Source organism: Homalodisca vitripennis, chromosome 2 (assembly GCF_021130785.1).
Source record: "Homalodisca vitripennis isolate AUS2020 chromosome 2, UT_GWSS_2.1, whole genome shotgun sequence".
Classification (NCBI taxonomy): domain Eukaryota; kingdom Metazoa; phylum Arthropoda; class Insecta; order Hemiptera; family Cicadellidae; genus Homalodisca; species Homalodisca vitripennis.
Window position 1 is genome coordinate 128,720,173 of NC_060208.1, and position 16,669 is coordinate 128,736,841.

Sequence of the window (16,669 nt, forward strand, 5' to 3'; positions counted from 1 at the left end):
TAAAACAGCATGAGCAGGTAAGTTTTTAGACTAAATGTTTTTTACTGAGGGGAAAAATTAGTCAAAAACCACTCCTTACACAAATGACTATCCATCCAAGCAGATGACGATGTCCATCCATGATGTCCCTATGACGAACAATGGCATTTTGTGGCTTCCTGCAGCATTGCTACAAGTTGTAATAGTGAGTGTCTTTAGCAAGCTTTGTTTTTAACACAGGCACATTTTTAGTAACAAGTGTGGTTTTTGGAAGCATTTTGTAATTTAGGTTTCATCTATATTTTAGACTTGTTCCAGGTACAAGTTTCTGTTCTATATGACCGACTTCTCAAATTTGTCTATAAGTTCTTTATCAGCATTATCATCAGCTGAGTTTTCCCTCCGCAGTTATAAAATGTTGTATACCATGACGCAATTTCCATTTATGTAACCACTCTACACTAGAGCTAAACCTTTGTAGATCACATTAGAACTTGTCGTGCAATTAATGGTTTTTTCCTTTACGATAGGGCCTGACAATGGTGTTCCTTTGCGCCTTTCCTGACAAAACCAAATTCATAGCGCTTCATAAACAAGTTTCAGTTTTGGTTTTTTCAAAATTTTTCTGCTTTTAACGCATCATCTGTCTTGACTGTCGTTGAGTACACTTCCAGATCTTTACGGCTTTTCTTCCAGTCCTTTAACGTAGCCACCCCTACATCCAACTCAGAAGCTAGCTTAATAACAGACTCACCATAGTTCAATCGTTACACATTTCAAGTTTTTGTTGCAGAGAAACACAAACAGGTTTACGTTTTTGAGTTGCCATTGTCACACATGCACTGCACAATCCGTAGTCATGAATTGGGGAAAAACACAAACGGTATTGACGTTAACAAACATAGAACAGTACAAGATTATAGTCAGAGCACATTCCACTTCAACAACCACGGCTGAACTGACGGTTTGTGGCACATAAACAAAGAATACTGTAGTGTAGATGAGTCACTCTTTTCAAGTCTGAACTGGCTACAGTATTGCGAAATTACTAGCGTTTTGTCAATCACCATCTATGCATTAGTGTATCCTTGTCGCTCAAAATAAAAACCACAGTACACAACAAAATTGTACAAAAATATTAACAAAACTCACATAAATGCTACATGGTGTGGTTGCCACAGGTTTGCTACAATTGGAAAAAGAAGCTTGTTATTGATGGATTTTGTTCAATAACCTATCTTTTCTCACTGTAGTGCCATGCCAACCAATGAATTGGCTTGAGTGTTTATCTTATTCAGTATGTTATCGTGTCACTTTTTACTGTTTTGTATATCTCAAAAATTTTTAAGTGTGGACAGTAAACTACTTTTTTTGCATTTGTAAATTTTTCTTTATGTTTGGTAGTTATATCCACATTATATGAGATATTCAGTATAATTTGACTGTTGTGTAGCATTATTGTTTAGATGCGTTTTGAATGATCTACCTGTATTTGGGACACTCATTACACTATTTTATATAACCCGCTGCTGTCAAAGTTATCCTCGTCTTGTAATTACCTTAACTAATTTAATTTATAGTCCTGTAAGCCAAGGTGTATCCTTGTTTTGTAATATGTTAACTTTGCAGTTCAAAATAATATTGCCATAACACATATCACATATAATATATGTGGGTTTGCAGTGTTACTTGCTTTTATTTTTAGAGTTGTTAGAATGGCATTTAAAAAATTTCTTTTTATGATGAATTTTGTCTGTTATTTTGTCATGTCCATTATCTTGAGTTCTTTTAAGTGATCTGAATTATCCACGGATAATTCCCATGGGGTGGTGAGACAGCATGTATGGATTGTGTAGGTTTACGAAATGCATTGAATTTATGTTGATTGTCATTAGTTTGAATAGTCAGTTCCAAATAATTAATTTTGTTCTTGCTTGATTTTATTTTTAGGTGAATGATACTTAGGTATTATATGATACTTAGGTATTATGTAAATATTTTTATCTTTCTGTTGTCTAATAAAATTTTTGAAAAACAACTTAAAATGCACTAAAAAGTTTAACAGTCAGTAATATATTTTAAGTTGGTACTTGCAACTATTTTAACCACCCAAATCTGATAATATTTTGCCTACCTGAAGATATTTAACCTGTTATAGCATAATGGACACGGATATATTGATTTCTCACTTAATTATGTGGGCTGATACATGATAAACTAGCTAATATATCAGTTGTTAAGATTATTAAATCAGTTTAATTTTAATTTTATTTAATCAGTTAATGATTAAATAAAAGTCGTTTGACACATTTGTGACAGAAACGGCAAGATACAAAATAAGAGAATCTTAAAAAGTAAGGGCTCTTTGGTGTAGTGGTAGCGTACTCAACCGGTAAGTGAGAGATCCCGGTGGAGCAAGTACTTTTGTGATTTAATGCTTATTGAAATTGTTTAAACTAGTTATTATATTAATTTTTTAATAGCCCTTTAGGTTTAGTTGGAAGAAGTATATCGATGTTGTGACAACTGCAATATTAACTAATAAATATCTTATTCCCATCAAGAAAATTTTAATTGAGTTCTACAATACTCCAGAACATAATGACTGATTTTGTTTATATTATAGTAGATAAACCTACAAGTGGTTACACTGTATTTGTTAAAATACCATAGTTTGTCAATTTTTAAAAGTATAGGCTACAGAATTGTAAGTGCAAAATGTGTGCTACAAGTATCTGAGTTAGGGTGTGTGTTGTAAGACCCAGTCTAATTGTAAAAGTTTTCCTATTTTGGTAAGTTGGCTACTGTTTAACTAAACCTGAACAAATAGGGTGGTAAAATGAACATGACCATATGGTGTAGTGTCTGGTACAGTAGTCCAAAGACCTCCTTAAGTTCTTCTGAAATATAATAAAAACTTACTGAGTAACAGGAGCTCGCTCTGCACGATCAATGTTGAATTCAGAGACCTCATTGATAAGCTATTTAGGATGAGTAAAAATGAAATCAACAATTATTTATCCACCTTAGTTTTATCAAAATACAGTACAATAGTCATCTTATTTACAAAGATAATATGCAGTAATATAATAAATTACAACTAAAATTGTCACATGAGTAAATACAAAAATAATATATTACAATATAAGGTTGAGGTGAGACTAGAACATGATAGGCTTGTCCTTGGTCTGCGAGATGACGTAGCTGGTGAATCTCTTAAGGAACTTGGGGTATTCTCGTTTGTAGACAGCACGGAGGGCAGAGGCTGGCACCCAACCTCCTGGATTTACTGTAACAAATTTAACATTTTGTATCTTTTGAATGCTACTTAATAATAAAAAATATTACACTGAAATGAGGTTTTTTTCTGGAATCTTGGTAATTCAACAGTTCCTATGAATGTGCTTCATAGTCCTCTGTAGCCAATAATGGCTGATAGAATCACAGGTAAAGGATGTAAGATTAATGTAGACGGTAAAAAAGAATGAGGTTTCCATGACAGTTTCACATCTCAGTAACAGGCTGAACTAAGATAACAAATAATTAGTAAATTGTAAATGTTTAAATAAATTAAACAGATACAGTTACTAGATTAAGCTTTTCCAACACAAAACTGCATATTATAAAATGTTTATTTAAGCAATATTGAGAGATTTGTCAATGGAAGTAGCATACTAAATTATGCTACCGCAGCTTCAATCTCTTATATGATCACTACCAAACAAAATGAAATTTCCACTCACTGGAGCTCTTTATATATATTTCTTGTGTTCGTGTGTATGTGACTGAACTCCTAAACAACTGGACTGATTTTGATGAAATTTTGTGTGTGTGCTGAAGGGGATTCGAGAATGGTTTAGATTCATGATTTGGTTTGATTTAAATAGTTTATTTAATTAATTTTTTATTTATAAATTGTTGGAGTGTTTTATACTGGATCCGACAAACTGCGCTACGACACGTAATAAAAAGCAAACTGATACTCAACAGCTGTTAATACTTTCAGCTGAAGTTCATCAAAGAGGCAGAAACATTTTTATACATTGAAATTTTAGTAACTATTAAATTACTGTAAACTGCTTGATCAGTAGTGTAATGCAGATTGCAGAGACGAAATTATTATCTAATTTTAAATTTTTATTGCGCCAATGATCAATAATCCATCTAATGCCATGGAAATGCTATTTATACGCTCCGAAACCAACATATGAGACCATTGTTTTGGTTAGTGCAACAGCATAAATCAATTGTGGAACTGTAAATATATTAGACCGGGGATGAGTTTAAACGACCAGAACAGACTCATATTGACCGCAGCAAATATTTAGTTGGACGATACACTTTCGTCATTGGGATAAAAAGGCTAACTCTTATTGTTACTGAAATCGTCAGAGCACTTCAATAAATTATCATGGTATGTTGGAGGGAATACGAATCTTATAAAAACTGTTTGACTTTACGACTTCAGGACCCCAAAACACTGTTCTTTAAACTTAAATCTCAGGAGATTGGAACAGCTTTGAGTGACTATCGATTATCTCAGGAGTGTTTATGTTATGTGTTTATGTTGTGTTATGTCATAGATAAAGAATACATGAATATATTATCCGAGTTTTCAACAGGAAAATGCGTGCGAAGCCGCGGGTAACTGCTAGTTGTTTATAAATCCATTGTACCCATACATAAACACAAGAATGGAAAAGGCTCATTTGTCTATCTGGTATGTGTTAGTACTGTTGTCATTATTGTTGTTACTGTAGTAACAATGTCAATGAAATTCTCTATTATTCTAATTGAAATTTTACATTTGGTTTGACATTGACAATGAAAATGAGGTACCATTCCTTCAAATATTGTTTGATATTACTACGGTAACTTAACCTGTTAATTATTCATCATTAAGTTTGGAGGTTAATCCAAAGAATAAGTTTCCAAAAGATGACGGAGTTTAACAACACTCTGCATATTTAAAGACTTACCGACGGAGCAGTAAGTGATCTTGCATGTGATGTTATCCCGCTCGACAGTCTCGTCAGGACCTGGTGGCGTAACTATAGTCTGACACAGCATGCAGACAGTGAGGTGTATCCGAACACATTTACTGCTGCTTTTGAGCTGGTAGCCTCCAGTGTCGCTCAATGAGTTGTTCACTACCACCCAGTAGTCAGAGGAGTCACGGTCCCGTGCATCAGGCACCCGTGTCATGTGCGACCAGAATAATCCATCGCGCTGTGTTGTCGGCCATATTCGCTTATGGACCTGGTGGAACACGAGAGTATCCTCACGAATTGTCTCCACCACAGTCATCTGCTCAACCGTCGCTGTAACATCACATTGTTGCTCATCATAAAATTATTCAACTTCAAATACTAAGAGAATGAGCAATACAGGTGAACAAATTTTATTTTAAACTGCCACTAATACCATATCATCAAAATGTATCATCAAATTTCTATTGTCCTGATGTACTTATTATTTTATCCAGAAAGTATTTTATGTTTCGTCTTGTTGTTTTACAATATCAGTTTATAACGAATGACACAATTAATTGAAAATCACACGAGCTGTGAAGTGCGGTCAGTAATACAGTAGTGGATAGGTTTAAATAAGGCCGAACTAATGTGCATGGTGACTACCTCGTTGAAGTCTTAAGGTGCCAGAATTTTATAATGCTGGAATTTCAAAACTAGTTCACCATTATGATAAGTGCCTAAATTTGTATGGTGACTATGATGAAGAATAGTATTTTAGTGTCACTTTCAAATGTATGTAATATAGGTTTTTTGTTGTACTTTGTTTATAACAAAACATAATCTACTTTCTGGATATGGTAACTTCTTGTGAACGAGGTTGTAATGACATGTCAATTAATTAAACATTATTTATGATATGTGATTTTTCATGCAACATTAAAAATTTGAGAACTGATTTCTTGACTAAGTACGTTACTCCTCATATACATTTTCTCCTTTGACAATGTAAACAATTACTAAAGCACCCCTTCCCATTAATTACAATAACGAGTAACACTGCGGATAAGCACAGGTCCACTAGTATTATTTTATTTTTATTCTGTTGTATAATCACCAACTTACCTAGTAGATAAAAATTACGCATCATGTGGTTGCCATAGCGATTTCTCAGTTGTTATTACACAATTTGTCAATACGCGTATTGTTTACTATTTATTTTTATCTTTAGATATTTAATTGTTTAGTGTGTATACATAAACGTTTGTGTGTTTTATAAACTATTTAAGTGAAAAACATGGAAGTTTGTGGAAGATTTACCTGCAGGTTGGCCTATGTTTACATAGGTTCAATATTTTTATTGTTGAGTAAATAATTTATCGAACATTTCACAATTAGTGTTAACTTGGACAGTAGTGGCATAAGAGATGTACTGGGTAGTGAATCAGAAGACAATGTTAGTTTGGTAAATATGGATAAAGTTTTATCTTAGTTTTGTCTTGGATGAACCATTGTCTAGTGAATTAATTGTGCCTGATCCTACTGACTTTGAAAACAGTAAAGATCAAAATACATTGTTGTACATTTTTGGAAACTTATATAAATGTACTTTCTATAGGCCAATAAATAATTTTTTGATGAAAACAAAATTGTTACCTAAAAAAAGATCATGTGTTTATTTCACAGTTTTCACTTTTGTAAGAATTTTAAAACATTGTGGACATAGAAAGAATGTTTATATAACAAAGTTCTATAAGTATGTTGTTTTTCTACACATATTTATATTTTAGTAAAAAAATATTTAATTCAATCCAAACTATCATAATTATACACACAAAAGTACAATAGGAGAATTTTGTAGTTTTCATAGATATATAATTAAAAAGTACCAATATACTTCTTTTGCTAAAATATTTGTTTGATAATTTGTGAGTTTAATGTATGACAAAACTTTTGTATATTTTGGAGTTATACATTTATTTTTCAAAGTAAAATTCATATAATTTACAATTAAATTCTTTTGTTGTAAACTACAATTTCTAGAGACACTGATATTTTTAAAATGTCTATCTAGAAAAATAGATAAGCAGTGATTCAAATAAGAAACCCTTACAAAATTACAAAAAGTGCCTGCCATTTTGGGAACAATGATGGCCAATTCCAGGGTTAATTGTCATTTTTTAAACATACATAATGGGGTTTTATCTTTCTGTGAATCATTTTAGAGTCTTGGAAGAATTTTATATACATGCCAATCTCTCCAAATTTGGTTCTCACGTTTTAGAGCTTAAGAATGTTATACTTATTATATTTTAGCCTTTATTATGAATCATTCTGAGAAGGAATATCATTCCTACATGACAGCTGTGGACAGCCAGTGCACCCAGTTTTACGTGGTTCACGTACCTGCCACCAGAGTTGAAATCATCGCTTGCACATTGATTATCAGCCCTGATTGATTTGTCAGTGATAGTCAGAATTGCTTGGCTCTATCTAACTGTTAATTCGCTGCTCGCTGATCATTAATAGCGTGTGTTTCTAGCATTAGCTGAGAGGTGGCACGTACGTCGATTTCAAACGGAAACAACGTAGCATTTGAAAGTTTATCTTCTCATAATGATTCATAATCAAGGGTTTTAGTCAATAATTCAGTATTTTCTTTTAAAATTTATGTTTTTTTCAATTACATTAGTACTATATAGCTATTCAAAGGTTACAAACTGCATCTTTGGGAATATTTTGTGACACAATACAATGAGGTTCTGGTATGAAGTTATTACAATTCAAAAAATGTTTAAATTCTTTAGAAAATGTTAAAATACATGAGAATCTGGATACCAGCAAGTTGAATTGGACATAAGCCAGTGCGAAGTGCCAGTTTGAAGCCACCAAGTGAAAGAAAGGGCTGACATAGCCCAACAGTGTCTTCAAACAAGAAGGACGGAAGAAACAAACAGAAAGCATTTGAACTTGTAACACGTAAATAGTAATATTTCAATTTCGTCTAACCTGTATCACACGGATGACGCTGCGTTAAATTGCCATGCCTGTAATGTTCCCTTGGTAAATTAACATCTGCTTGGTTACATGATACCTGACAGCTGAGATGAAACATTTTAACATCTGTTGTCTTTATTTGAACTAAATAAACTACACAGTAGTTCTCTTTTATTGCTATTACACTTTTAATGGCCAACTAAGGAATTAGTACAAGGTAAAAAGCAATACTAGGTAATTTGAAACAGAATGTTATGGTTTTTTTTTTAAATAGCCATCACAAGTTATGTATTTAATACTTTGATTGTGCTTTAGTTAGTATGGCAAGAACTAATTGTAATAAAAATGGGGACATTTTCTAATTTTTGGACTATTCTGATGTTTGGTTCTAAGTTGGGAATTCAGCTATATAACGTTTTTGAGGACGATTGGGGTGTGGATGTAATCTATCAACCAACACCTGTCAAGTCAGGCAATTTGGAAACTAAAGGTATCATAAACTGAAGGTGATCATAGTGGGTAAAAAACACGCTACATGTGTGCTGACTGTGGTGTGCAACAACACTTTGTGTTCCACTGACTACCACATGCATATAAATAATGTACTTTAATACATATGAAATTTCTATTTAACCCTAGAACTGGCAATGGTGTCACTCTGTACTGGCGGCTCTATTTTAACAACCTCGCAGACGTTTCTTACAATGTATCACATTTCATAACTGTTAGTCCAAATATAAACTATTATATGTCAATGTATTCACACCACTATATGGAGAACATTATAATAACAATATGTTATTGTTTCCATGGAAACATATTTTTGTTCTTTTTTACAAAATGTAAATAAACATTTTTTGGACATTATTTTTGTAAATGTTCCGTTGTGTAACTGCTTAGCAATAAGCTTTACATCAAAACTGTAAATGTATAACTGATTCAAAATTTTGTCCTGATTCCAAAAATATATAGTTATTGTAACTTTTACCTCAAAACGTATGTGTTACTACAGGCCTGTGTATGAAAAATCACGTGTATTTACTTATTTTCAAAATAAATATTATTTTTCGTGGGTAAACATAATCTCATGACTGCATTTTTACTTATATAAGTATGACAGATAAAACAAAAATAAAATAAAATAATAAATTTTAATCTTACTTATTTACATATGTACAATATATACAAAGTTTCATTTTTCACTCAGCGTCACTAGATTTATCGGTCTCTAAAGTTTTCACTCATACTAAAACTATAACCTAAGAAAGCTAAAAAAACAATAATAACAACACTAAAACACTATAAAATACAATATCCACAAATACAATTGGATTCATAACCTCAAACACAAAACCCGGCACTTGTTTACAGTTTCACAACAATGTGGTTGACCCGTACTACGTTCACGTCAGCTGTCATAGAGAACGATGTTTTACGGTAAACAAAGAAGACAATAATCGAAGTTATAACAGTAAATTGGTACTATAGTTAATGCTGTTCCAGAATATATCAAATAAAAATCATTGATATGACCTTAATTGCCTAAAATTTCAATAACTGTACATGTCTACTTTGGCGACAAATATTCGTCGTTGCCAAATCGGACGGGCCTTTGGCGACGAATATTCGTTTCATACCAGCTGGAGGGTTAATCATAGAATACATCAAATTAAAAGTTTAAGTAAAATATGCCCACTTTACACCTCCTCTCAGTTTTAATTCCTCAAACATAAATAGGTTACCCACATTTTATCACATTTCTAATGAAGTCATGTGCATTGTAACAGGTCAAATTACGACATTTGAATATTCGCGGGGAATTGGCAGACTGTGACGTCAATGAATCGGCAGACTGTGACGTCAGTGAATCACATGTTGTCGGAATTAAAATTTATTTAACTAATAACGAAGAAATTTATTGAACTTTATACGGGAAAAGATTTGATTAATTAAAATGAAGTAAACATAACCAAAATTCGTGTTTTACAAAAGCACTAAATAGAATTACGCAGAAAAGCCAATTGTGGGATGAATGACTTTTATATTGATGACGTCATAAAGCACATGTTGCTAAAAATTTAAATAAAAAGCTTTGAAAAAATAATAAAAAGAAAATAGAAAGACTTAAATTGATTAATTATAGTAAACGTGATAAATTTCGACAATTATAAGAAAAGAATCAAATTATATTTATTTGTGAAGACGCTGATTTGAACGAGAGAGGGGATGAGTATTGTTTTGAGTCGGTATCCGTAGTTTTATACGGAGATTCAGTCTTCTCTCACCAGACTTGAAGCAAGGAGGTTGTGTTGATTCTCCTGGGATAGTAATGATCTGTTGTATAGTGTATTGGAATTTTAATGAAGGATGGGATATTATTTTAGACTTTTAAATTATCAAAGCATTGCAAGGTGAGTGAAATTATAATATGTATTGAGAGTGTGACATGGAATAAATTAATCTCATGGTCACTTGGTTTGACTTTTCTTTGAATATCCCCTTTATAAAAAGTGTGGTGGAGTGATATTAAATTTTTTAATCACTACTTAACATATTTTAAAACCTGAGATACACACAGACTTGTTGTTGGTGATAACACCACAGACATTCAAATTTAATAAGTTTTAAGCAGTACCAAGGGAATGCAGCTAGCATTGGGCAAGATGGCGACCAATACCATGATGAGCAACATGGTACAACAACGTGCCACTGGTGACAAAAAGGCGTACAACTACATGGTGAGTCAACAACACTAAAGAACCGACTCACAATAAATTGACACAACCATGTGGAGGGGATCCGCAGCAAATTGAATCAGTCAAGGTAAAGGGCTTTCAGCAAATTACAGCAGTCAACGTGGGGGTGACACACATCAAATTGGCGCTACAACCTGGGACTCTCATCAGCATTATGTTGCATAGCTAATAAAATAAACCCGGCAGTAGATTTTTTGCAGAGTAGTTGAAAATTCTGCACTTAAGGGATTCTACAGTAATTTCATGAAGACTTTTGTGTAGTGTTAACTACTGACTCCCACAGAGATTAAGTGTTTGACAGAGCATGCTCTTACCTTCCCATTCATGCCTGTATTGTGGACTGAAGAAATAGTGGCACATCTCGTAGCCGGTGACACCCTTAACGACATGACACGCTTTCAGCGGATCCATCACCAGTCCATTGACCTCCTCCTCCCGGCGGTACATCTTCATTTCACCCTCCTCTGCAAACAGCTGCCACCCTCCCTTCTCCACCTCACCGACCCCCAGCTTGGCATAGTGCACCTGCTCCTGGGTAACTCTTTGGATCTGTCAACACATAAATACCTTTGTTTTCATTTTGAGAGGCAAGTAAAACAACTTCCACATTATCAACAAATAATGATATTGCTGTGTTCTAATAATGGTCAGTGGATTTGCTTAGTATAAGTATTAACAATTTGGATCATGTAAGTACCGTTTCTAAATCTGAGTGAAATTTTGAAGATTTGTTCAAGTGTGAATAACAGCTTTTACCCTATTAAAGCAATTTTGCTTTATGTAACTTTTCAAAAATATTTGCAATGATGACAGTGCTCTAACACAGTTCCTTTTTTCTTTCATCGTTAACGTCATTGTTATTGGTTATTTTCATATGACTTTTTTTTTAACTCACAGTACTAAAACCACAGATATAATGCTACAAACCATTTTTGTGATGTACACTGACAACTAGGCACTAAATTATAATTTATTATGAAAGATTGCAAAAGAGGAAAACTATCAACACAGTTGATTCGTGAATAAAGTTTTTGAATTACCCACCACAAGGTCAGGTTCATAATGACACCTAAGTGTCAAGTGTAGATTTGCACTGGGACTCACAGTGCCATTAATTTTTTTAACACTTTTTTAATAATATTCAAAGATTATGCTTTTAGAACAAACAATTAACTATCCACAAAATGTATAAATATGTTCAATGCACATTAGTGGTAGAAAATATATAAGTATAAATCAATATGTTCCTTATTAACCCTTTCCGGGCCAGGCGGCAATATATTGCCGTCGGTGACATACGCGAAAAGCGCCAGGCGGCAATATATTATCACCTTGATATTCGTCGTTTTCTTAAATAAATACGACGTCAAATGATTAAAGTTTTATGTTTTTTTATTCCCTGGTATATTTGTAGATAATTAATATGAATATCATTTTTATTTTGGAGGTCTATTCATTTTTATTTCGTAATTGTAACGTGACATTATCAGCTGACTCGATCTATTGTTGTTAATTCTTTATGCTTTAGTGTAATCGTACTATTGTATGCTGGATTCTCCTTTATTATTTTATTTTGTGGTTGTAAATATTAGTAGTGTTAGTAGTTACGTGCTTAGCTATTGTGTGTAGTAGTTACAATGACTGACAATTTGCGATCTCACGGGAGTAAAATTGTAAGTAGCATATTTGTAAATAGAAAAAGTGTAAATAAATTTCAAATAAAAATGTGTAAATATTTCTTGGTAAATAGTGTTTTTAACTGTATTGAAACTGTTTATGGATCCTACAATCATCTGTTTACCGGTACATCCATAATGTGAATATTTATTTTAAGTTTCTTGCAGTGTAAGAGTCAGTTGCTTTATCACTTGTTGCTAAGTACAATTATGCGTATTTATACAAAATGTGTCATAAAAAATTTATTTATGAGAGAAATAACACAAAATTTTGTATGGTTGTTCCTTTCTAAATGTACAATATAATAAAATAGCTTCCCACAGTAAAATTATTTTTCCTTTTTTAGTTATTTACCAAAAAAAACCAAAAAATAAAATTTTTTTTATATAGTATATTAACCCTTTGAACCCCAGACCAAAATATTGATGGTGGAAAAAACGTACCAAAATCATTTGACCTAAGAACTACCGAGAATCCCCGGAGCAGAAACAGCTGTTTTGCATACTGTTTGTAAAAAATTAATACTTTTGCTATTTTTTATGCTATTGTCTTGTATTACACACCAAAATGTCCAGAATGAAATTGTATACACAGAAAAAGATTAGTCTGAAGTATAAAAAAATGTTTAACAGCATTAAAATAATTTTAAAATATATGTATATAAATTTTTAGGCAAAAATATTGATTTTAAGATTTTTTAATTAAAAAATAAGAAATATTTTTACTATGGGCACCCACATTTTATTTTTCTAAATTTAGTTTTGTGTATGTACAAAAAAAATTATATTGATATCTCTAAAAATAAACTTTTTTTGAATTTTTATATAAAAGTATGCGACTTGTAAAAACCTCTAGGCGTACAACACAAAAATCACTGATATTACCTAAATAAATAAATTAGTAAATAAATAAATAAAAAAATTAGTATTTTAATAAAATACATATAAATATGTATTAATACTCATAAAATAAGTATTTTACGATTTCAAATAAATATGTATTAAACGCATATACCATGGCGACGATATTACGTCGCCCGGGGATTCTCGCAACTTCATTGGCGACGATACATCGTCGCCGCGGGGATCTTCGCATATCTTCTCGGCGACGATATTTCGTCGCCTGGGGTTCAAAGGGTTAAAACCAATTTTTTTTTTAAATTTTAAATTACTTAAAACTACATCTATATATTTCTTGTTGATAGTATATATCTATACGAGTAATTTGGTGCAACTTTTAGGTCATTCTCTAATTGTTATGAAAAGTTATAAATTTTAATCTTAGAGACTGCAAAATTGCCAATTTTAGCCTGGCACTTTTGACTAGTCACAGGGGATATGATATGTGAAAAAATTTTGCAACATCTCATATTTGGTCCTGGCCCTGAAAGGGTTAACTAAACTATCAACAAATGAATGTAAAGACTCGTTAAATAACAAACAAAAATTAGAGTCCAAGTAGTTTGACTAATATCTACAAGATTGCAGCATCAACTTGACAGCCATCTGCTACTTGTTTTTGACTTGATAAACCCCAAATAACGAAATAAACAATATAACATACCACGAAAGTAAAACGTGAAAATTAGGTAACTTGGGTGACGCAGTAGTGAACAAAACTAGCATTGCACAGTATGTATGAGTGGCTGTTTAAAGGTTAAGGAACCTGACACCAGTTTTTATCAAATGCATTCATCTTTTTTCTATAATAACAAAATCCAAACATCTTTTACACACTCTTTACCTTAAGAATTATTGGAATGTTTCTGGATTCTTGTTGGTAACTAATCATCACATCATAAAAATTATAGTTTATTCCATATTGTCTAATACTCTTAAACTACGGGACATATTCAAGAGTTACCTCAGGCCAGAGCCGGTGGTGAGTGGGCTTGGCTGTAAGAGACTTAGCAATGATGGTCGGTTGCTTCATCCTCTCTCGCATCATCACCTCTTCCTCCAGCTTGTCCAATCCTGTCTCCACAGCATCGTAGAATTCATCCTCGTTGAGGGTGCTGTGTGGTCCTTCCTACAACAGGAAATTTAACTATAAATGAAAGATGAAAATAAAGATAATAGCATTGTAAAGAAAATTTATTTGACTGTTCTATCAGACTATAAATATATTTCTTTTCTTCGGACAGATACCCTGAGTTTCAAACTAACTAGTAGGACTACAATAATAGGTGATACATTTATATTTAGCTTTTTAATTTTTGTGTTGTAAAACAGATTATTTTCAAACAATAACTTCCAGTTTTTATATGGGTATATCGGTTCTGGGCGCTTTTCCACCAAACTCCAAATTTGTAAATGCATAGCTCTGGAACTTATGATCCGATTCAGATCAAATTTCTATACAAGATACATACTAGTATACTGTTTTTGAAATATTTTAGAATTTTCAAATTATATAAAAAAATATTGTCCTTAAATTACAGTTTTAACTTTTATTCCTAACTGGGCGGTCTAAAAAATTATGCATTGAACCCATTATAGAGCACTTAAAGTCATTATCTTAGTCATGTAATTTTTGTTAACCAATATTTGAAATGTTTAATTCTTGTCACAGATTTAATTGAACAGGTTTTGTTCATTTACTGTGGCTCGTTGAATGTATAAACTGCCATATACTGTAGAGTCAACACTGCCCTGGATACAGTCTGGTGGATTGTGACAAATTTGTCAACAAAAAACAAAAGTAGTTATAGAATGTTAAAATTTACTATATAACTAAAGTAGAAACAATAACCACATACTAAATACACTCTCATGAATTAACCATTTTATAAAAAAATTGTAGATGGGTTAAACTGTTTTGTAAAATTTCTACAAAATATACAAGTTATTAGATTGAACAATTTTTTTCAACAGTCCAGGGATGACATAAAACTATTAAGATACAAACAATGTGTGTATAATGGGTTTTATTTAGTTCATGTTGACTTTATATTATATTTCCAAGTAACAAAAGCATAAATATCTCATGAAATGTTTTTTAGTAATTAAATAATGATTATTCATTATTATTCAGGAAAAACATGATACATATAAATTCACTGTGGTAAACAATATGAAAAAAACATGTCTATTTGAAATTTATCTATTAGATACAGAAAACAGACCATTCCAAAACAAAACACATTTTTTAAACATGTTAATACTGATCATGTAGGTTTAAATAAAGATGTAAAGCATGCTCTGAAGAAATAATTTAAAACGTTAAATTGCTCTATAAGTGGCCATAACTGACTGACAAAGGATGACTGCTGCATGATTGAAACGGGAAGTCATGGAGGAAGGTATTGTATGCTGACCATTAGTGTTTGACACAGATTGACAATATATTGTATTTTTCAGATTTGAGACCAGGAAATGTTTGAATTTAACTTTTTTTCAAAACATCATGTGTCTGTTGTAACGATGACCCTAATCTTGTTATCATTTCAAAGTTGGATTATTATTTATGCTAAACTAATGGGAAGTACGATAAATAAACAATACAAACTCCAATATAATGACAATAAATGTATATTTCTAGCCTTTATTTATAACTTTAGTATGAATTACCACGACAAGCTAATTATACCTGTTTTGTCAAACCCTGGATAAATAGTTTAAGAACTTTACATCGGCAATGGGAACATTTCGATGACTAAAAGCATGTCAGTGGCAAACTATAGGAACCTGCACATTTTAGATTTGGGTTATCTTTAAATACTTGTCAATAAATGTGATCCAAAAATGTTTTCAGTTTTACTACTATTTCAAGGCAAACATCACCACTCAATTCGGATCCTTAGAATTGAATTTTAAAATACAGCAAATAAAAACTAAACAAAATCTTAGTGACAAGAAAAAATTATATGAATTATAATAATTAACCGATTAAGTTGAAACTGTAGTACTTTATTGTTATAGTTTGGATGGTAGAATGGATCATCTAGTTTTATGAACACAATCTGCATTAGTCATCTTAGGAAAATAATGAAGTAGCACTTGTAATGAATTCTTAACAATGAAGTGTGATAACAATTTTATATACACACACATACATACATTATATATATTGCTGTAACCAAGAACTGACATTTTCTTTGACTCTATAGTGTTAATTTATGAGTTTTTTTTAATGTTGTTCTTCTTGCAACTATTATTAGAATACATTATGACACAATCAATATATTTGTCACTATTACAGAAATATTGATAATTATAATTAAAGAAAAAATACTGTAATAGGCCCACTGGAGTCTCTGATATAGACACTCCATTTTGCTTTAGTTTATTG

General features: G+C 32.0%; 1 protein-coding gene across 2 annotated transcripts in view; it reads right to left on the reverse strand.

The window, feature by feature from the left end:
- Positions 1–2,980: 2,980 nt before the first annotated feature.
- LOC124354725 (ceramide transfer protein) overlaps positions 2,981–16,669 on the reverse strand; it is a 44,949-nt gene continuing 31,260 nt past the window's right edge. For both annotated transcript variants that reach the window (XM_046805382.1, XM_046805383.1), the window contains 4 exons: positions 14,243–14,407; positions 11,017–11,251; positions 4,959–5,300; positions 2,981–3,268 (listed from right to left, as the gene is read on the reverse strand). In XM_046805382.1, coding sequence (XP_046661338.1) covers positions 3,141–3,268; positions 4,959–5,300; positions 11,017–11,251; positions 14,243–14,407 — 870 coding nt within the window. In that variant the 3' untranslated portion in view covers positions 2,981–3,140. The remainder of the gene's footprint in view (positions 3,269–4,958; positions 5,301–11,016; positions 11,252–14,242; positions 14,408–16,669) is intronic.